The 24330-nt window shown below is 52.6% G+C and overlaps 1 protein-coding gene across 1 annotated transcript in view; it reads left to right on the forward strand.

Moving 5' to 3' along the window:
- LOC144949372 (FERM domain-containing protein 5-like) overlaps positions 1-24330 on the forward strand; it is a 62890-nt gene that overhangs the window by 15596 nt on the left and 22964 nt on the right. Inside the window, exons 2-4 of the mRNA XM_078879374.1 lie at positions 17613-17717; positions 20643-20685; positions 22278-22356. Coding sequence (XP_078735500.1) covers positions 17613-17717; positions 20643-20685; positions 22278-22356 — 227 coding nt within the window. The remainder of the gene's footprint in view (positions 1-17612; positions 17718-20642; positions 20686-22277; positions 22357-24330) is intronic.

Here is a 24330-nt window from a genome sequence, read left to right on the forward strand (position 1 = left end):
AGTGGACATCTCCTAGCCACCACGGCGCCCCATCCTCTCTGGCCCTCCCCATCTCTATAACGAAGGGTCGTTGCCTAAAACGTCGGCTGTGTTTTTGTCTTCCTCTTATTGACGAACTCTGACCTCCCGGTTTCATCACTTGACGGACGAATCTCATTGCTCGTTTGCTCCTGCACTGTGGACGTGTGTTCGTCTTCGTGTGCACTGTACACCGGTGATGGTTATCATCCGGACCGGTCCAGGGGCTTCCCCTAGGTCGACTCGGCCTCAAACAAGTGCCCGGTGCGGTGTGTAAACATCGCCTTTAGGGAGACAAAGGCGGCCGGGCGTGGTGTTGGCCACCCACCCCCCTCGTGTGCTGTGCCGGCCTTCATCGGTGCTCTCGCCCCAACGTTCTGTTAAGGCTACACGGGGGATCTTTGGCTTTGTACTGTGCGGTGTTTGCCCCCCCCCAGCCACAGCCAATGAAGCGAGAGAGCCGAATCGTTGGCGACGTCGTTGAACGCCGACTACACCGCGTGACGATGCAGGGTCGTTTAGTTCGCTCGTGCCAACTGGTGGATTTAGCTCGTGCGGGGCCTATAACGAGGCCCTGAATAAACAAAAACAAACATTGAAACACACATTTGTGTTACTTGCATAGCCAGATAATACAAATCTCTAACCTTAAACACCCATCCATTCATGAAAGTTGAAGGCGGTATGGTATTGTAGTGTTTTAATTTCACGCGGACACCTTCTCCTGTGTCACTTTTATTCAACAGAACGACAACTCGCGTTCAACACCACGTGACTCCGTCGCAACTCTCCCGCCTGGGCTGCTCCCATGTCACGCTCCGCTCGCTCTCCCTCTGCGAGCTTCTCCACTGCCTCTCACTATACACTCTGCTAGCTTCTCTACTGCTAGCCTCTCACTATACACTCTGCTAGCTTCTCTACTGCTAGCCTCTCACTATACACTCTGCTAGCTTCTCTACTGCCTCTCACTATACACTCTGCTAGCTTCTCTACTGCTAGCCTCTCACTATACACTCTGCTAGCTTCTCTACTGCTAGCCTCTCACTATACACTCTGCTAGCTTCTCTACTGCTAGCCTCTCACTATACACTCTGCTAGCTTCTCTACTGCTAGCCTCTCACTATACACTCTGCTAGCTTCTCTACTGCTAGCCTCTCACTATACACTGCTAGCTTCTCTACTGCTAGCTTCTCACTATACACTCTGCTAGCCTCTCACTATACACTCTGCTAGCTTCTCTACTGCTAGCCTCTCACTTTACACTCTGCTAGCCTCTCACTATACACTCTGCTAGCTTCTCTACTGCTAGCCTCTCACTATACACTCTGCTAGCTTCTGTACTGCTAGCCTCTCACTATACACTCTGCTAGCTTCTCTACTGCTGGGTTCTCACTACACACTCTGCTAGCTTCTCCACTGCTAGCTTCTCACTATACACTCTGCTAGCTTCTCTACTGCTAGCCTCTCACTATACACTCTGCTAGCTTCTCCACTGCTAGCCTCTCACTATACACTCTGCTAGCTTCTCTACTGCTAGCCTCTCACTATACACTCTGCTAGCTTCTCTACTGCCTCTCACTATACACTCTGCTAGCTTCTACACTGATAGCCTCTCACTATACACTCTGCTAGCTTCTCTACTGCTAGCTTCTCACTATACACTCTGCTAGCTTCTCTACTGCTAGCTTCTCACTATACACTCTGCTAGCTTCTCTACTGCTAGCCTCTCACTACACACTCTGCTAGCTTCTTTACTGCTAGCTTCTCACTATACACTCTGCTAGCTTCTCTACTGCTAGCTTCTCACTATACACTCTGCTAGCTTCTCTACTGCTAGCCTCTCACTACACACTCTGCTAGCTTCTTTACTGCTAGCTTCTCACTATACACTCTGCTAGCTTTTCTACTGCTAGCCTCTCACTACACACTCTGCTAGCTTCTCTACTGCGAGCCTCTCACTATACACTCTGCTAGCTTCTCCACTGCTAGCCTGTCACTATACACTCTGCTAGCTTCTCTACTGCTAGCCTCTCACTATACACTCTGCTAGCTTCTCCACTGCTAGCCTCTCACTATACACTCTGCTAGCTTCTCTACTGCTAGCCTCTCACTATACACTCTGCTAGCTTCTCTACTGCTAGCCTCTCACTATACACTCTGCTAGCTTCTTTACTGCTAGCCTCTCACTATACACTCTGCTAGCTTCTCCACTGCTAGCCTCTCACTATACACTCTGCTAGCTTCTCTACTGATAGCCTCTCACTATACACTCTGCTAGCTTCTCCACTGCCTCTCACTATACACTCTGCTAGCTTCTCCACTGCTAGCCTCTCACTATACACTCTGCTAGCTTCTCCACTGCCTCTCACTATACACTCTGCTAGCTTCTCCACTGCTAGGTTCTCACTATACACTCTGCTAGCTTCTCCACTGCTAGCTTCTCACTATACACACTGCTAGCTTCTCTACTGCTAGCCTCTTACTATACACTCTGCTAGCTTCTCTACTGCTAGCCTCTCACTATACACTCTGCTAGCTTCTCTACTGCTAGCCTCTCACTATACACTCTGCTAGCTTCTCTACTGCCTCTCACTATACACTCTGCTAGCTTCTCCACTGCTAGCCTCTCACTACACACTGCTAGCTTCTCCACTGCCTCTCACTATACACTCTGCTAGCTTCTCTACTGCTAGCCTCTCACTATACACTCTGCTAGCTTCTCTACTGCTAGCCTCTCACTATACACTCTGCTAGCTTCTCTACTGCTAGCTTCTCACTATACACTCTGCTAGCTTCTCTACTGCTAGCCTCTCACTATACACTCTGCTAGCTTCTCTACTGCTAGCTTCTCACTATACACTCTGCTAGCTTCTCCACTGCTAGCCTCTCACTATACACTCTGCTAGCTTCTCTACTGCTAGCCTCTCACTATACACTCTGCTAGCTTCTCTACTGCTAGCTTCTCACTACACACTCTGCTAGCTTCTCTACTGCCTCTCACTATACACTCTGCTAGCTTCTCCACTGCTAGCCTATCACTATACACTCTGCTAGCTTCTCTACTGCTAGCCTCTCACTATACACTCTGCTAGCTTCTCCACTGCTAGCCTCTCACTACACACTCTGCTAGCTTCTCTACTGCTAGCCTCTCACTATACACTCTGCTAGCTTCTCTACTGCTAGCCTCTCACTATACACTCTGCTAGCTTCTCTACTGCTAGCTTCTCACTATACACTCTGCTAGCTTCTCTACTGCTAGGTTCTCACTACACACTCTGCTAGCTTCTCTACTGCTAGCCTCTCACTATACACTCTGCTAGCTTCTCCACTGCTAGCCTATCACTATACACTCTGCTAGCTTCTCTACTGCTAGCCTCTCACTATACACTCTGCTAGCTTCTCCACTGCTAGCCTCTCACTACACACTCTGCTAGCTTCTCTACTGCTAGCCTCTCACTATACACTCTGCTAGCTTCTCTACTGCTAGCCTCTCACTATACACTCTGCTAGCTTCTCTACTGCTAGCTTCTCACTATACACTCTGCTAGCTTCTCTACTGCTAGCTTCTCACTATACACTCTGCTAGCTTCTCTACTGCTAGCTTCTCACTACACACTCTGCTAGCTTCTCTACTGCTAGCCTCTCACTATACACTCTTCTAGCTTCTCCACTGCCTCTCACTATACACTCTGCTAGCTTCTCTACTGCTAGCCTCTCACTACACACTCTGCTAGCTTCTCTACTGCTAGCCTCTCACTATACACTCTGCTAGCTTCTCTACTGCCTCTCACTATACACTCTGCTAGCTTCTCTACTGCTAGCCTCTCACTATACACTCTTCTAGCTTCTCCACTGCCTCTCACTATACACTCTGCTAGCTTCTCCACTGCTAGCCTCTCACTATACACTCTGGTAGCTTCTCCACTGCTAGCCTCTCACTATACACTCTGGTAGCTTCTCCACTGCTAGCCTCTCACTATACACTCTGCTAGCTTCTCCACTGCTAGCCTCTCACTATACACTCTGGTAGCTTCTCTACTGCTAGGTTCTCACTACACACTCTGCTAGCTTCTCTACTGCTAGCCTCTCACTATACACTCTGCTAGCTTCTCTACTGCTAGCCTCTCACTATACACTCTGCTAGCTTCTCCACTGCCTCTCACTATACACTCTGCTAGCTTCTCTACTGCTAGCCTCTCACTATACACTCTGCTAGCTTCTCTACTGCTAGGTTCTCACTACACACTCTGCTAGCTTCTCTACTGCTAGCCTCTCACTATACACTCTGCTAGCTTCTCTACTGCTAGCCTCTCACTATACACTCTGCTAGCTTCTCTACTGCCTCTCACTGTACACTCTGCTAGCTTCTCTACTGCTAGCCTCTCACTATACACTCTGCTAGCTTCTCCACTGCTAGCCTCTCACTATACACTCTGCTAGCTTCTCTACTGCTAGCCTCTCACTATACACTCTGCTAGCTTCTCTACTGCTAGCCTCTCACTATACACTCTGCTAGCTTCTCTACTGCTAGCTTCTCTACTGCTAGCCTCTCACTATACACTCTGCTAGCTTCTCTACTGCTAGCTTCTCTACTGCTAGCCTCTCACTATACACTCTGCTAGCTTCTCTACTGCTAGCCTCTCACTATACACTCTGCTAGCTTCTCCACTGCTAGCCTCTCACTATACACTCTGCTAGCTTCTCCACTGCTAGCCTCTCACTATACACTCTGCTAGCTTCTCTACTGCTAGCCTCTCACTATACACTCTGCTAGCTTCTCTACTGCTAGCCTCTCACTATACACTCTGCTAGCTTCTCCACTGCCTCTCACTATACACTCTGCTAGCTTCTCTACTGCCTCTCACTGTACACTCTGCTAGCTTCTCTACTGCTAGCCTCTCACTATACACTCTGCTAGCTTCTCCACTGCTAGCCTCTCACTATACACTCTGCTAGCTTCTCTACTGCTAGCCTCTCACTATACACTCTGCTAGCTTCTCTACTGCTAGCTTCTCTACTGCTAGCCTCTCACTATACACTCTTCTAGCTTCTCCACTGCCTCTCACTATACACTCTGCTAGCTTCTCTACTGCTAGCCTCTCACTATACACTCTGCTAGCTTCTCCACTGCTAGCCTCTCACTATACACTCTGCTAGCTTCTCCACTGCTAGCCTCTCACTATACACTCTGCTAGCTTCTCTACTGCTAGCCTCTCACTATACACTCTGCTAGCTTCTCTACTGCTAGCCTCTCACTATACACTCTGCTAGCTTCTCTACTGCTAGCTTCTCACTATACACTCTGCTAGCTTCTCTACTGCTAGCCTCTCACTATACACTCTGCTAGCTTCTCTACTGCTAGCTTCTCACTATACACTCTGCTAGCTTCTCTACTGCTAGCCTCTCACTATACACTCTTCTAGCTTCTCCACTGCCTCTCACTATACACTCTGCTAGCTTCTCTACTGCTAGCCTCTCACTATACACTCTGCTAGCTTCTCCACTGCTAGCCTCTCACTATACACTCTGCTAGCTTCTCCACTGCTAGCCTCTCACTATACACTCTGCTAGCTTCTCTACTGCTATCCTCTCACTATACACTCTGCTAGCTTCTCTACTGCTAGCCTCTCACTATACACTCTGCTAGCTTCTCTACTGCTAGCCTCTCACTATACACTCTGCTAGCTTCTCCACTGCTAGCCTCTCACTATACACTCTGCTAGCTTCTCCACTGCTAGCCTCTCACTATACACTCTGCTAGCTTCTCCACTGCTAGCCTCTCACTATACACTCTGCTAGCTTCTCTACTGCTAGCCTCTCACTATACACTCTGCTAGCTTCTCCACTGCTAGCCTCTCACTATACACTCTGATAGCTTTTCCACTGCTAGCCTCTCACTATACACTCTGATAGCTTTTCCACTGCTAGCCTTTCACTATACACTCTGATAGCTTCTCTACTGCTAGCCTCTCACTATACACTCTGCTAGCTTCTCTACTGCTAGCCTCTCACTATACACTCTGCTAGCTTCTCTACTGCTAGCCTCTCACTATACACTCTGCTAGCTTCTCTACTGCTAGCTTCTCACTATACACTCTGCTAGCTTCTCTACTGCTAGCCTCTCACTATACACTCTGCTAGCTTCTTTACTGCTAGCTTCTCACTATACACTCTGCTAGCTTCTCTACTGCTAGCCTCTCACTACACACTCTGCTAGCTTCTTTACTGCTAGCTTCTCACTATACACTCTGCTAGCTTCTCTACTGCTAGCCTCTCACTATACACTCTGTTAGCTTCTACACTGCCTATCACTATACACTCTGCTAGCTTCTCCACTGCTAGCCTCTCACTACACACTCTGCTAGCTTATCTACTGCTAGCCTCTCACTATACACTCTGCTAGCTTCTCCACTGCTAGCTTCTCACTATACACACTGCTAGCTTCTCTACTGCTAGCCTCTCACTATACACTCTGCTAGCTTCTCTACTGCTAGCCTCTCACTATACACTCTGCTAGCTTCTCTACTGCTAGCCTCTCACTATACACTCTGCTAGCTTCTCTACTGCTAGCCTCTCACTATACACTCTGCTAGCTTCTCTACTGCCTCTCACTGTACACTCTGCTAGCTTCTCTACTGCTAGCCTCTCACTATACACTCTGCTAGCTTATCTACTGCCTCTCACTGTACACTCTGCTAGCTTCTCTACTGCTAGCTTCTCACTATACACTCTGCTAGCTTCTCTACTGCTAGCCTCTCACTATACACTCTGCTAGCTTCTCTACTGCCTCTCACTATATACTCTGCTAGCTTCTCTACTGCTAGGTTCTCACTACACACTCTGCTAGCTTCTCTACTGCTAGCCTCTCACTATGCCCTCTTCTAGCTTCTCCACTGCCTCTCACTATACACTCTGCTAGCTTCTCTACTGCTAGCCTCTCACTATACACTCTGCTAGCTTCTCTACTGCTAGCCTCTCACTATACACTCTGCTAGCTTCTCTACTGCTAGCTTCTCACTATACACTCTGCTAGCTTCTCTACTGCTAGCTTCTCACTATACACTCTGCTAGTTTCTCTACTGCTAGCCTCTCACTATACACTCTGCTAGCTTCTCTACTGCTAGCTTCTCACTATACACTCTGCTAGCTTCTCTACTGCTAGCCTCTCACTATACACTCTGCTAGCTTCTCTACTGCTAGCTTCTCACTATACACTCTGCTAGTTTCTCTACTGCTAGCCTCTCACTATACACTCTGCTAGCTTCTCTACTGCTAGCTTCTCACTATACACTCTGCTAGCTTCTCTACTGCTAGCCTATCACTATACACTCTGCTAGCTTCTTTACTGCTAGCTTCTCACTATACACTCTGCTAGCTTCTCTACTGCTAGCCTCTCACTACACACTCTGCTAGCTTCTTTACTGCTAGCTTCTCACTATAGACTCTGCAAGCTTCTCTACTGCTAGCCTCTCACTATACACTGTTAGCATCTACACTGCCTCTCACTATACACTCTGCTAGCTTCTCCACTGCTAGCCTCTCACTACACACTCTGCTAGCTTCTCCACTGCCTCTCACTATACACTCTGCTAGCTTCTCTACTGCTAGCCTCTCACTATACACTCTGCTAGCTTCTCCACTGCTAGCTTCTCACTATACACACTGCTAGCTTCTCTACTGCTAGCCTCTCACTATACACTCTGCTAGCTTCTCTTCTGCCTCTCACTATACACTCTGCTAGCTTCTCTACTGCTAGCCTCTCACTATACACTCTGCTAGCTTCTCTACTGCCTCTCACTATACACTCTGCTAGCTTCTCTACTGCTAGCTTCTCACTATACACTCTGCTAGCTTCTCTACTGCTAGGTTCTCACTATACACTCTGCTAGCTTCTTTACTGCTAGCCTCTCACTGTACACTCTGCTAGCTTCTCCACTGCTAGCCTCTCACTATACACTCTGCTAGCTTCTCCACTGCTAGCCTCTCACTGTACACTCTGCTAGCTTCTCTACTGCTAGCCTCTCACTGTACACTCTGCTAGCTTCTCCACTGCTAGCCTCTCACTATACACTCTGCTAGCTTCTCCACTGCTAGCCTCTCACTATACACTCTGCTAGCTTCTCCACTGCTCGCCTCTCACTATACACTCTGCTAGCTTCTCCACTGCTAGCTTCTCACTATACACTCTGCTAGCTTTTCTACTGCTAGCCTCTCACTACACACTCTGCTAGCTTCTCTACTGCGAGCCTCTCACTATACACTCTGCTAGCTTCTCCACTGCTAGCCTGTCACTATACACTCTGCTAGCTTCTCTACTGCTAGCCTCTCGCTATACACTCTGCTAGCTTCTCTACTGCTAGCTTCTCACTATACACTCTGCTAGCTTCTCTACTGCTAGCCTCTCGCTATACACTCTGCTAGCTTCTCCACTGCTAGCCTCTCACTATACACTCTGCTAGCTTCTCTACTGCTAGCCTCTCACTATACACTCTGCTAGCTTCTTTACTGCTAGCCTCTCACTATACACTCTGCTAGCTTCTCCACTGCTAGCCTCTCACTATACACTCTGCTAGCTTCTCTACTGCTAGCCTCTCACTATACACTCTGCTAGCTTCTCCACTGCCTCTCACTATACACTCTGCTAGCTTCTCCACTGCTAGCCTCTCACTATACACTCTGCTAGCTTCTCCACTGCTAGCTTCTCACTATACACACTGCTAGCTTCTCTACTGCTAGCCTCTTACTATACACTCTGCTAGCTTCTCTACTGCTAGCCTCTCACTATACACTCTGCTAGCTTCTCTACTGCTAGCCTCTCACTATACACTCTGCTAGCTTCTCTACTGCTAGCCTCTCACTATACACTCTGCTAGCTTATCTACTGCCTCTCACTGTACACTCTGCTAGCTTCTCTACTGCTAGCTTCTCACTATACACTCTGCTAGCTTCTCTACTGCTAGCCTCTCACTATACACTCTGCTAGCTTATCTACTGCCTCTCACTATACACTCTGCTAGCTTCTCTACTGCTAGCTTCTCACTATACACTCTGCTAGCTTCTCTACTGCTAGCCTCTCACTATACACTCTGCTAGCTTATCTACTGCCTCTCACTATATACTCTGCTAGCTTCTCTACTGCTAGCTTCTCACTATATACTCTGCTAGCTTCTCTACTGCTAGCCTCTCACTATGCCCTCTTCTAGCTTCTCCACTGCCTCTCACTATACACTCTGCTAGCTTCTCTACTGCTAGCCTCTCACTATACGCTCTGCTAGCTTCTCCACTGCTAGCCTCTCACTATACACTCTGCTAGCTTCTCCACTGCTAGCCTCTCACTATACACTCTGCTAGCTTTTCCACTGCTAGCCTCTCACTATACACTCTGATAGCTTCTCTACTGCTAGCCTCTCACTATACACTCTGCTAGCTTCTCTACTGCTAGCCTCTCACTATACACTCTGCTAGCTTCTCCACTGCTAGCCTCTCACTATACACTGCTAGCTTCTCTACTGCTAGCCTCTCACTATACACTCTGATAGCTTCTCTACTGCTAGCCTCTCACTATACACTCTGCTAGCTTCTCCACTGCTAGCCTCTCACTATACACTCTGCTAGCTTCTCTACTGCTAGCCTCTCACTATACACTCTGATAGCTTCTCTACTGCTAGCCTCTCACTATACACTCTGCTAGCTTCTCCACTGCTAGCCTCTCACTATACACTCTGCTAGCTTCTCTACTGCTAGCCTCTCACTATACACTCTGATAGCTTCTCTACTGCTAGCCTCTCACTATACACTCTGCTAGCTTCTCCACTGCTAGCCTCTCACTATACACTCTGCTAGCTTCTCTACTGCTAGCCTCTCACTATACACTCTGCTAGCTTCTCCACTGCTAGCCTCTCACTATACACTCTGCTAGCTTCTCCACTGCTAGCCTCTCACTATACAGTCTGCTAGCTTCTCCACTGCCTCTCACTATACACTCTGCTAACTTCTCCACTGCTAGCCTCTCACTATACACTCTGCTAGCGTCTCCACTGCCTCTCACTATACACTCTGCTAGCTTCTCTACTGCTAGCTTCTCACTATACACTCTGCTAGCTTCTCTACTGCTAGCTTCTCACTATACACTCTGCTATCTTCTCTACTGCTAGCCTCTCGCTATACACTCTGCTATCTTCTCTACTGCTAGCCTCTCGCTATACACTCTGCTAGCTTTTCTACTGCTAGCCTCTCGCTATACACTCTGCTATCTTCTCTACTGCTAGCCTCTCACTACACACTCTGCTAGCTTCTCTACTGCTAGCCTCTCACTATACACTCTGCTAGCTTCTCTACTGCTAGCCTCTCGCTATACACTCTGCTAGCTTCTCTACTGCTAGCCTCTCACTATACACTCTGCTAGCTTCTCTACTGCTAGCCTCTCACTACACACTCTGCTAGCTTCTCTACTGCTAGCCTGTCTACCCTCGCTCCTCCATCCTCGCCCTCCAGCGGGGGACCAGGCATCCCCGCTGGAGGACAGGACCCGGTGTGCTGAGCGGGGCCCGGACTTGTCTTCACTCCAACCAACCCAACTCACAACTCCCACGCATGTCTCCACACATCACCTTATATCGCCTCACTCATTAACTCATTAATTAAGCTGGTGACCTCCCCTCACGCCGCCGGTATCGCCTCAATCTCCAGACTCTGAGACGCCTACACCGTGTCTGCATTTGCAGCCAGCCAATCACCGCGATGCATCTTAATTGGTCACCTCTCGTTGCTGTCTCTCTCCGCACCTGACGTGACTTCACTCTCTGCAACTCACACATGCGTGCACACCGTTTGCAAACCTCGCGCGCGTTACTCCACTACAGTACTATAGTAATAGAGCAAGTGCAGAATCACTGAACCGGAATTCATAGCTTCAAAACATTTCGCACGGGGCCCTTGAAAGTGCGAGGCCTGTAGCATTTGTAGCTACTTTTGCTGCTAGGATAATGTGGCACTGCTCGCACCAGGTGGTGGAGGGTTACACGACAAAAACACAAGTTGGCCAATTCAGTAATTACGCGTGGCCTCGTTGCCCACCACTCAGTCGTTGAGAAATTAAAATCACAAGGTAGGCCCAGTGAGCTATGTAGAAGTGATCTGGGTATCACAAATTATTGCTCGACGAAGTGGATTATCAAGCGTTAATTAATTGCACACAATTACTCAAAATGCATGTTTCCCAGTGTGGAGGGAAAAACCGGAATGTCCCGGGGGAAAATCTACGTGACCACAGGGAAAGAGAGGCGTCAGGGTCGGGAACCAACACACGACCGCCTGTATACCAGGAGAGGTAGTCAACTTCTCCTAGCCATCGTTGCGTGGGAGAGGCCCGGCCACTCATTCAGGGCCACGGTCCAGCCGGCGCCGGGACCCCTGAGTCCTGTGGCCGGGGCTGTGGCCACCGCACGGCGCTAACTTTAGCCGGGCAGTGGCCGCTAAAGTTAGCGCCGTGACGGCGGTGCCTCCTCCTGCTGCTGCTGCTCCCTTTGCTGACTCGGAGGAAACCTGTCCCCTCCTGCTGCTCCTAATCACTGTCAGCACCATCGTCACCATCACCCTCCTAATCACTGTCAGCACCATCATCACCATCACCCTCCTAATCGCTGTCACCACCATCGTCACCATCACCCTCCTAATCACTGTCAGCACCATCGTCACCATCACCCTCCTAATCACTGTCACCACCATCATCACCATCACCCTCCTAATCACTGTCACCACCATCGTCACCATCACCCTCCTAATCACTGTCACCACCATCATCACCATCACAACCCTAATCACTGTCACCACCATCGTCACCATCACCCTCCTAATCACTGTCACCACCATCGTCACCATCACCCTCCTAATCACTGTCACCACCATCATCACCATCACCCTCCTAATCACTGTCACCACCATCGTCACCATCACCCTCCTAATCACTGTCACCACCATCATCACCATCACACTCCTAATAACTGTCACCACCATCGTCACCATCACCCTCCTAATCACTGTCGCCACCATCGTCACCATCACCCTCCTAATCATTGTCAGCACCATCATCACCGTCACCCTCCTAATCACTGTCAGCACCATCATCACCATCACCCTCCTAATCACTGTCACCACCATCGTCACCATCACCCTCCTAATCACTGTCAGCACCATCGTCACCATCACCCTCCTAATCACTGTCACCACCATCATCACCATCACCCTCCTAATCACTGTCACCACCATCATCACCATCACCCTCCTAATCACTGTCACCACCATCGTCACCATCACCCTCCTAATCACTGTCACCACCATCATCACCATCACCCTCCTAATCACTGTCACCACCATCATCACCATCACCCTCCTAATCACTGTCACCACCATCGTCACCATCACCCTCCTAATCACTGTCACCACCATCATCACCGTCACGTTCCTAATCACTGTCAGCACCATCGTCACCATCACCCTCCTAATCACTGTCACCACCATCATCACCATCACCCTCCTAATCACTGTCACCACCATCATCACCATCACCCTCCTAATCACTGTCACCACCATCATCACCATCACCCTCCTAATCACTGTCACCACTATCATCACCGTCACGTTCCTAATCACTGTCAGCACCATCGTCACCATCACCCTCCTAATCACTGTCATCACCATCATCACCATCACCCTCCTAATCACTGTCACCACCATCATCACCATCACTCTCCTAATCACTATCACCACCATCATCACCATCACCCTCCTAATCACTGTCACCACCATCGTCACCATCACCCTCCTAATCACTGTCACCACCATCGTCACCATCACCCTCCTAATCACTGTCACCACCATCATCACTATCACCCTCCTAATCACTGTCACCACTATCATCACCGTCACGTTCCTAATCACTGTCAGCACCATCGTCACCATCACCCTCCTAATCACTGTCACCACCATCATCACCATCACCCTCCTAATCACTGTCACCACCATCATCACCGTCACGTTCCTAATCACTGTCAGCACCATCGTCACCATCACCCTCCTAATCACTGTCACCACCATCATCACCATCACCCTCCTAATCACTGTCACCACCATCATCACCATCACCCTCCTAATCACTGTCACCACCATCATCACCATCACCCTCCTAATCACTGTCACCACTATCATCACCGTCACGTTCCTAATCACTGTCAGCACCATCGTCACCATCACCCTCCTAATCACTGTCATCACCATCATCACCATCACCCTCCTAATCACTGTCACCACCATCATCACCATCACTCTCCTAATCACTATCACCACCATCATCACCATCACCCTCCTAATCACTGTCACCACCATCGTCACCATCACCCTCCTAATCACTGTCACCACCATCGTCACCATCACCCTCCTAATCACTGTCACCACCATCATCACCATCACCCTCCTAATCACTGTCACCACTATCATCACCGTCACGTTCCTAATCACTGTCAGCACCATCGTCACCATCACCCTCCTAATCACTGTCAGCACCATCATCACCATCACCCTCCTAATCACTGTCACCACCATCATCACCATCACTCTCCTAATCACTATCACCACCATCATCACCATCACCCTCCTAATCACTGTCACCACCATCGTCACCATCACCCTCCTAATCACTGTCACCACCATCGTTACCATCACCCTCCTAATCACTGTCACCACTATCATCACCGTCACGTTCCTAATCACTGTCAGCACCATCGTCACCATCACCCTCCTAATCACTGTCACCACTATCATCACCGTCACGTTCCTAATCACTGTCACCACCATCATCACCATCACCCTCCTAATCACTGTCACCACTATCATCACCGTCACGTTCCTAATCACTGTCAGCACCATCGTCACCATCACCCTCCTAATCACTGTCACCACTATCATCACCGTCACGTTCCTAATCACTGTCACCACCATTGTCACCATCACCCTCCTAATCACTGTCACCACTATCATCACTGTCACGTTCCTAATCACTGTCAGCACCATCGTCACCATCACCCTCCTAATCACTGTCAGCACCAGCATCACCATCACCCTCCTAATCACTGTCACCACCATCATCACCATCACCTTCCTAATCACTGTCAGCACCATCATCACCATCACACTCCTAATCACTGTCAGCACCATCATCACCATCACCCTCCTAATCACTGTCACCACCATCGTCACCATCACCCTCCTAATCACTGTCAGCACCATCGTCACCATCACCCTCCTAATCACTGTCAGCACCATCATCACCATCACCCTCCTAATCACCGTCACCACCATCATCACCATCACCCTCCTAATCACTGTCAGCACCATCATCACCATCACACTCCTAATCACTGTCACCACCATCATCACCATCACCCTCCTAATCACTGTCAGCACCATCATCACCATCACACTCCTAATCACTGTCAGCACCATCATCACCATCACCTTCCTAATCACTGTCAGCACCATCATCACCATCACACTCCTAATCACTGTCAGCACCATCGTCACCATCACCCTCCTAATCACTGTCACCACCATCATCACCATCACCCTCCTAATCACTGTCAGCACCATTGTCACCATCACCCTCCTAATCACTGTCAGCACCATTATCACCATCACCCTCCTAATCACTGTCAGCACCATCATCACCATCACCCTCCTAATCACTGTCAGCACCATCATCACCATCACCCTCCTAATCACTGTCACCACCATCATCACCATCACCCTCCTAATCACTGTCAGCACCATCATCACCATCACCCTCCTAATCACTGTCACCTCCATCGTCACCATCACCCTCCTAATCACTGTCAGCACCATCGTCACCATCACCCTCCTAATCACTGTCACCACCATCATCACCATCACCCTCCTAATCACTGTCAGCACCATCATCACCATCACCCTCCTAATCACTGTCAGCACCATCGTCGCCATCACCCTCCTAATCACTGTCAGCACCATCATCACCATCACCCTCCTAATCACTGTCACCACCATCGTCACCATCACCCTCCTAATCACTGTCAGCACCATCGTCACCATCACCCTTCTAATCACTGTCACCACCATCATCACCATCACCCTCCTAATCACTGTCACCACCATCATCACCATCACCCTCCTAATCACTGTCAGCACCATCGTCACCATCACCCTGCTAATCACTGTCACCACCATCATCACCATCACCCTCCTAATCACTGTCAGCACCATCATCACCATCACCCTCCTAATCACTGTCACCACCATCGTCACCATCACCCTCCTAATCACTGTCACCACCATCGTCACCGTCACCCTCCTAATCACTGTCACCACCATCATCACCATCACCCTCCTAATCACTGTCACCACCATCATCACCATCACCCTCCTAATCACTGTCAGCACCATCGTCACCATCACCCTGCTAATCACTGTCACCACCATCGTCACCATCACCCTCCTAATCACTGTCACCACCATCATCACCATCACCCTCCTAATCACTGTCACCACCATCATCACCATCACCCTCCTAATCACTGTCACCACCATCATCACCATCACCCTCCTAATCACTGTCAGCACCATCGTCACCATCACCCTGCTAATCACTGTCACCACCATCGTCACCATCACCCTCCTAATCACTGTCACCACCATCATCACCATCACCCTCCTAATCACTGTCAGCACCATCGTCACCATCACCCTCCTAATCACTGTCACCACCATCATCACCATCACCTTCCTAATCACTGTCAGCACCATCATCACCATCACACTCCTAATCACTGTCAGCACCATCATCACCATCACCCTCCTAATCACTGTCAGCACCATCGTCACCATCACCCTCCTAATCACTGTCAGCACCATCGTCACCATCACCCTCCTAATCACTGTCAGCACCATCGTCACCATCACCCTGCTAATCACTGTCAGCACCATCGTCACCATCACCCTCCTAATCACTGTCACCACCATCGTCACCATCACCCTCCTAATCACTGTCAGCACCATCGTCACCATCACCCTGCTAATCACTGTCACCACCATCATCACCATCACCCTCCTAATCACTGTCACCACCATCATCACCATCACCCTCCTAATCACTGTCAGCACCATCGTCACCATCACCCTGCTAATCACTGTCACCACCATCGTCACCATCACCCTCCTAATCACTGTCACCACCATCATCACCATCACCCTCCTAATCACTGTCAGCACCATCGTCACCATCACCCTGCTAATCACTGTCACCACCATCGTCACCATCACCCTCCTAATCACTGTCACCACCATCATCACCATCACCCTCCTAATCACTGTCACCACCATCATCACCATCACCCTCCTAATCACTGTCACCACCATCATCACCATCACCCTCCTAATCACTGTCACCACCATCGTCACCATCACCCTCCTAATCACTGTCACCACCATCATCACCATCACCCTCCTAATCACTGTCAGCACCATCGTCACCATCACCCTCCTAATCACTGTCACCACCATCATCACCATCACCTTCCTAATCACTGTCAGCACCATCATCACCATCACACTCCTAATCACTGTCAGCACCATCATCACCATCACCCTCCTAATCACTGTCACCACCATCATCACCATCACCCTCCTAATCACTGTCAGCACCATCATCACCATCACCCTCCTAATCACTGTCAGCACCATCATCACCATCACCCTCCTAATCACTGTCACCACCATCATCACCATCACCTTCCTAATCACTGGCAGCACCATCATCACCATCACACTCCTAATCACTGTCACCACCATCATCACCATCACCCTCCTAATCACTGTCAGCACCATCGCCACCATCACCCTCCTAATCACTGTCACCACCATCATCACCATCACCCTCCTAATCACTGTCACCACCATCATCACCATCACCTTCCTAATCACTGGCAGCACCATCATCACCATCACACTCCTAATCACTGTCAGCACCATCATCACCATCACCCTCCTAATCACTGTCACCACCATCATCACCATCACCCTCCTAATCACTGTCAGCACCATCATCACCATCACCCTCCTAATCACTGTCACCACCATCATCACCATCACCTTCCTAATCACTGGCAGCACCATCATCACCATCACCCTCCTAATCATTGTTACCACCACCACCACTGTCCTCCTTTTGTCTCTCTTGTCTTTGTGTGAACGTGTGTGTGTGTGTGCTGCACGTGTCAGTGTGGTAACCTGTGCGTGTGCTGCACGTGTCAGTGTGTTAACCTGTGTGTGTGCTGCACGTGTCAGTGTGTTAACCTGTGTGTCTGTATCTGCATGTCCCCGTGTGTGTGTGTTTCTGCTGTGTGTATGTGTGTGCGGCGTGTGTCTGCCTGTTGCCGTGTGTGTGTGTGGCGTGTGTGTGGCGTGTGTGTGTGTGTGGCGTGTGTGTGTGTGGCGTGTGTGTGTGCGGTATGTGTCTGTGTGTTGCCGTGTGTGTGTGTCTGCGTGTTGCCGTGTCCCCGGGCCCGTAGAAGGACACCAAGGGCCAGCGAGTGCTGGACCACGTGTGTAACCACCTGGACCTGCTCGAGAGGGACTACTTCTGCCTGCACTACCGCGACACCGACGGGCAGACAGTGAGGAGCACTCACCACCAAGCCACTCACCACTGTCCCAATCACCACCGTCCCCCCACTCACCACCGTCCCACTCACCACCGTAGCCCCACTCACCACCGTCCCTCCACTCACCACCGTCCCACTCACCACCGTCCCACTCACCACCGTACCCCCACTCACCACTGTCCCACTCACCACCGTCCCACTCACCACCGTCTCTCCACTCACCACCGTCCCTCCACTCACCACCGTCCCTCCACTCACCACCGTCCCCCCACTCACCACCGTCCCACTCACTACCGTCCCACTCACCACCAACCCCCCACTCACCACCGTCCCCCCACTCACCACCGTCCCACTCACCACCGTCCCACTCACCACCGTCCCACTCACCACCGTCCCCCCATTCACCACCGTCCCCCCACTCACCACCGTCCCCCCACTCACCACGTCCCCCCACTCACCACCGTCCCCCCACTCACCACCGTCCCCCCACTCACCACCGTCCCCCCACTCACCACCGTCCCCCCACTCACCACCGTCCCCCCACTCACCACCGTCCCACTCACCACCGTCCCCCCACTCACCACCGTCCCTCCACTCACCACCAAGCCACTCACCACCGTCCCACTCACCACCGTCCCCCCACTCACCACCGTCCCCCCACTCACCACCGTCCCACTCACCACCATCCCCCCACTCACCACCGTCCCCCCACTCACCACCATCCCACTCACCATCGTCCCACTCACCACCGTCCCCCCACTCACCACCGTCCCCCCACTCACCACCGTCCCCCCACTCACCACGTCCCCCCACTCACCACCGTCCCCCCACTCACCACCGTCCCCCCACTCACCACGTCCCCCCACTCACCACCGTCCCCCCACTCACCACCGTCCCCCCACTCACCACCGTCCCCCCACTCACCACCGTCCCCCCACTCACCACGTCCCCCCACTCACCACCGTCCCCCCACTCACCACCATCCCCCCACTCACCACGTCCCCCCACTCACCACCGTCCCCCCACTCACCACCGTCCCCCCACTCACCACCGTCCCCCCACTCACCACCGTCCCCCCACTCACCACCGTCCCCCCACTCACCACGTCCCCCCACTCACCACCGTCCCCCCACTCACCACCGTCCCCCCACTCACCACCGTCCCCCCACTCACCACCGAGCCACTCACCACCGTCCCACTCTCCATTCTGACACCGACCACTACCACTCGCCCCCATGCCACCCATCACCCCTGTGCCACCCACACGCCGTCAACCACAACTCACCACCGTGACAGCCACCACCGAGTCACTCACCACTGTGCCCCTCACCACCGTGCGTCTCACCTCCACACCACCAACCGTCGTGTCATGTCCCATCGTGCCCACCACTCACCACTGTTTCACCCATCACCCCCCCTCGCGCCACCACTCACCACTGTCTCACCCATCACCCCCCCCCGCGCCACCACTCACCACTGTTTCACCCATCACCTCCCCCACCACTCACCACTGTTTCACCCATCACCTCCCCCACCCCACCACTCACCACTGTCTCACCCATCACCTCCCCCACCCCACCACTCACCACTGTTTCGCTCATCACCTCCCCCGCGCCACCACTCACCACTGTCTCACCCATCACCTCCCCCACCCCACCACTCACCACTGTTTCGCCCATCACCTCCCCCGCCCCACCACTCACCACTGTCTCACCCATCACCTCCCCCACCCCACCACTCACCACTGTCTCACCCATCACCTCCCCCACCCCACCACTCACCACTGTTTCACCCATCACCCCCCCGCCCCACCACTCACCACTGTCTCACCCATCACCTCCCCCACCCCACCACTCACCACTGTTTCACCCATCACCCCCCCCCGTGCCACCACTCACCACTGTCTCACCCATCACCTCCCCCACCCCACCACTCACCACTGTTTCACCCATCACCCCCCCCGTGCCACCACTCACCACTGTCTCACCCATCACCTCCCCCGCCCCACCACTCACCACTGTCTCACCCATCACCTCCCCCGCCCCACCACTCACCACTGTTTCACCCATCACCCCCCCCCCCCGTGCCACCACTCACCACTGTCTCACCCATCACCTCCCCCACCCCACCACTCACCACTGTCTCACCCATCACCTCCCCCACCCCACCACTCACCACTGTTTCACCCACCACCTCCCCCACCCCACCACTCACCACTGTTTCACCCATCACCCCCCCCCGCCCCACCACTCACCACTGTTTCACCCATCACCTCCCCCGCGCCACCACTCACCACTGTCTCACCCATCACCTCCCCCACCCCACCACTCACCACTGTCTCACCCATCACCTCCCCCACCCCACCACTCACCACTGTTTCACCCATCACCCCCCCCGCCCCACCACTCACCACTGTTTCACCCATCACCTCCCCCGCGCCACCACTCACCACTGTTTCACCCATCACCTCCCCCGCCCCACCACTCACCACTGTCTCACCCATCACCTCCCCCACCCCACCACTCACCACTGTTTCACCCATCACCCCCCCCCGCCCCACCACTCACCACTGTTTCACCCATCACCCCCCCCGTGCCACCATTGACCACTGCTGCTGCTGCCTTCACTTCTACCCCCATTGCTGCTGCTGCCCCCACTGCTGCCCCCACTGTTGCTGCTGCCCCCGCTGCAGCTGCTGCTGCCCTCACTGCTGCTGCTGCCTTCACTTCTACTGCTGCTGCTGCTCCCACTGCTGCTGCTGCCCCCACTGCTGCTGCTGCCCACACTGCTGCTGCTCCCACTGCTGCTGCTGCCCTCACTGCTGCTGCTGCCCCCACTGCTGCTCCCACTGCTGCTGCTGCCCCCACTGCTGCTGCCCCCACTGCTGCTGCTGCCCTCACTGCTGCTGGCCGCCCCTGTTTCGTGTGCCGTGCGCAGCATTGGGTGGACGTCTCCAGGCCACTGGTGAAGCAGCTGAAATGTGAGTGGGCTTCGTTACACGACCCCCGTCCAGTGCGTGACTCGCTGAGCAATCCGAGCAGTGGTGGTGGTTGGCGGTGATGGCGGTGGTGGCAGTGGTGGCGGCCGCCACTCCTCACATGGCTCCCTGTAACCCAGCGCCGTCCAGGCAGCAGCGTGGGTTGGTGGATCACACACGGATGTTCCCGTGGCCGTCGAGGAAGGAGCCGTACCCTGGCTCGCCAGGAGAAGGCGGTACAGCAAAGTGTGGACTAACCTCCATCTGTTTTCATCTGTACGGGGATAGAGCGTTGCCCCCATGTGTAATGCATGGGGTTTTTTTCCGGGTGCTTCGGTTTTCTCCCACGTGAATAATAAACGTGGGTCATCATTATTTGGCTAAAGAACATCTTAAAATAAAAACCCAGTGCGGCAGGACGCTCCTGAAAAATAGTCCACTGTGGCTATCCTGGATAAATAAGTAAATTGTTGATCGTGGGGCCAATGAGCGGGTGCAGCAGTTGCCTGAAGTGCGGTCTTGGTGATGGTGGTGGCACAGCAGCTCCCAGTGGTGTGGTATGTGGTGCTCGTATGGTATAATGGGGAGTGGTGGTGCAGTGGTTAGTGCACTTTTGCTAGGAATCGGCAGAGAGCGAGTTCGATACCCACTCGCGATCAATTGAACCGGTCCTGCACTGCCCCAAAAGTCTGTGAAATCTGCTAAGGCTACACGGGGGATCTTTGTGGTGGGGGAAGTCTGGCGGTGTGATGTGTGGCGGTGTGACATGTGGTGTGGGGGTGTGACGTGTGATGTGTGGGGTGTGACGTGTGTGGTGTGACGTGTGGGGTGTGACGTGTGGGGTGTGACGTGTGGGGTGTGACGTGTGGGTGAGACGTGTGGGGTGTGACGTGTGGGGTGTGACGTGTGGGGTGTGACGTGTGGGGTGTGACGTGTGGGGTGTGACGTGTGGGTGAGACGTGTGACGTGTGGGGTGTGACGTGTGGGGTGTGACGTGTGGGGTGTGACGTGTGGGGGTGTGACGTGTGGGGTGTGACGTGTGGGGGTGTGACGTGTGGCGGTGTGACGTGTGGCGGTGTGACGTGTGACGTGTGGGGTGTGACGTGTGGGGTGTGACGTGTGGGGTGTGACGTGTGGGGTGTGACGTGTGGGGTGTGACGTGTGGGGGTGTGACGTGTGGGGTGTGACGTGTGGGGTGTGACGTGTGGGGTGTGACGTGTGGGGGTGTGACGTGTGGCGGTGTGACGTGTGACGTGTGGGGGTGTGACGTGTGGGGTGTGACGTGTGGGGTGTGACGTGTGGGGTGTGACGTGTGGGGGTGTGACGTGTGGCGGTGTGACGTGTGGGGTGTGACGTGTGGGGTGTGACGTGTGGGGTGTGACGTGTGGGGTGTGACGTGTGGGGTGTGGGGTGTGACGTGTGGGGTGTGACGTGTGGGGGTGTGACGTGTGGGGTGTGACGTGTGGGGTATGACGTGTGGGGTTTGACGTGGGGGGTGTGACGTGTGGGGTGTGACGTGTGGGGTGTGACGTGTGGGGTGTGACGTGTGGGGGTGTGACGTGTGGGGTGTGACGTGTGGGGTGTGCCGCCTGCAGGCAGCCCGCCATACGTGCTGAGTTTTCGTGTGCGGTTCTACCCTGCCGATGCACTCGCCCTTCGCGAAGAGATCTCCAGGTGTGGCCACAACGCAGTCACCACTCAGTCACCAATCAGTCACCACTCAGTCACCACTCAGTCACCACTCAGTCACTACACGACGACAGCCGCACAGAAGCTACAGCAGCAGCTGCTGTGTGAGATCGGTGACCCCAGATCCACGCAGCGGCGCCGCTCCGATTACACGGATAAGTTACACGGTGCACATACACACATACACACACTCTACACACACACACTACATACACACACATACACACACTCTACACACATACACACACACTACATACACACTCTACACACACATACACACACTCTATATACACACATACACACACTCTACACACACACACATACACACACTCTACACACATACACACACTACATACACACACTCTATACACACTCTACACACACATACACACACTCTACATACACACATACACACACTCTACATACACACATACACACACTCTACACACACTCTACACATACACTCTACACACACACTTTACACACACATACACACACTCTACACACACTCTACGCACACACTTTACACACACATACACACACTCTACACACACATACACACACTCTACATACACACACTCTTCATACACACATACACACACACATACACACACTCTACACACACACTCTACACACACACACATACACACACATACACACACACACTACACACACACTCTACACACTCAACAACCGCCATTCGCCACTAAGTGGCGGTGACGTCACCACGACGCTTGTGCCAGGCCATGTGCACCCTGAGGCCACGTGAAGTGTCGAACGCCCGCTGGCAGGTCACGGGGCAGACCCAGGTGCCACGGGTCGACTGACCGAGATGACTGGCTGATGCACCACCTGTGCCCCCTACTGTGCCGACTTGCTGTGCTTTAGCCACCTGGCGCTCCGCTCGTTGTTGTGAGCGTCGCTCCTCCGCCCTCCGTTGTTGTTGGAGGGCGACTGCCTCCAACTGCCCAGTAGCGTCCTTCACGAGCCTCCTCCACTGAGGCCGATCTTGACACCGCTGGTACCAGTCATAGGCAAGTCCACTCAGCTCCACGTCCTCCTGTACCACATCACTCCATCTCTTCTGTAGCCCGTGCCGCGCCCGTTTAGCCCCCTGGATCCGGCCGAACAAAAGCTGTTTAGGCATGCGGTGGCTGGGCATGCGGGCTACATGACCCAGCCAACGCAGCCTTGCCTGCCGGAGGAGCTCACTGATGGGACTTTGCCCAGATCTTTCAAGGACTTGTGAGCTCCTCACACAATCCAGCCTGGTTAAACCCAGGATGGATCGTAGGCAGGCCAGCCTAAATGTTTCCAACCGGCGAAGATGCTCCACTAGGGGGGTCCACGTTTCGCAAGCGTAGAGAAGGGAGGGAATGACCGTGGCCGAGAAGACCTGAAGCTTCGTGCGGGGCGACAGACCAGGTAGCTTCCACACAGCGTTACGCAACCGATGAAAAGATATTGCCGCTCGACTGATTCGGAGTGAGACCTCTGCTGATAAACTGGAGCCGGTCATGAGCACACTGCCCAGGTATGGGAAACTCTCCACTCTCTCCACTACTGCCCCATCACCGATTGGGAGTTGTGGGGGTGGAGTGCCCGATGGTACAAAATACCCAGGCAGGTGCTTAGTTTTGGTGGGGCTGATGGTAAGGCCCCACCTCTTAGTGGCACACTCCAGTCTCAGCAGCAGCGTCTCCAACTCCTCTTCTGAATGAGCAGCTATTACCAAATCATCGGCATACATAACGTGGTTGACCAATAGGGAGCCATCCCTTGATCGCACCCGGGCGTCGATCAGCCTCCCATTATATCTGTACCAAATGGTAATTCCCCCGGTACAGCTATTGAAGGCTTCACGAACTACGCAGTCGAAATAGATGTTAAATAATGTGGGAGCCAGAGGACATCCCTGTCGCACCCCAAGGTGTACAGGGAAAGGCTCCGACTCCCGGC

The sequence above is a fragment of the Lampetra fluviatilis genome, chromosome 53 (genome assembly GCF_964198595.1).
Source record: "Lampetra fluviatilis chromosome 53, kcLamFluv1.1, whole genome shotgun sequence".
NCBI lineage: Eukaryota > Metazoa > Chordata > Hyperoartia > Petromyzontiformes > Petromyzontidae > Lampetra > Lampetra fluviatilis.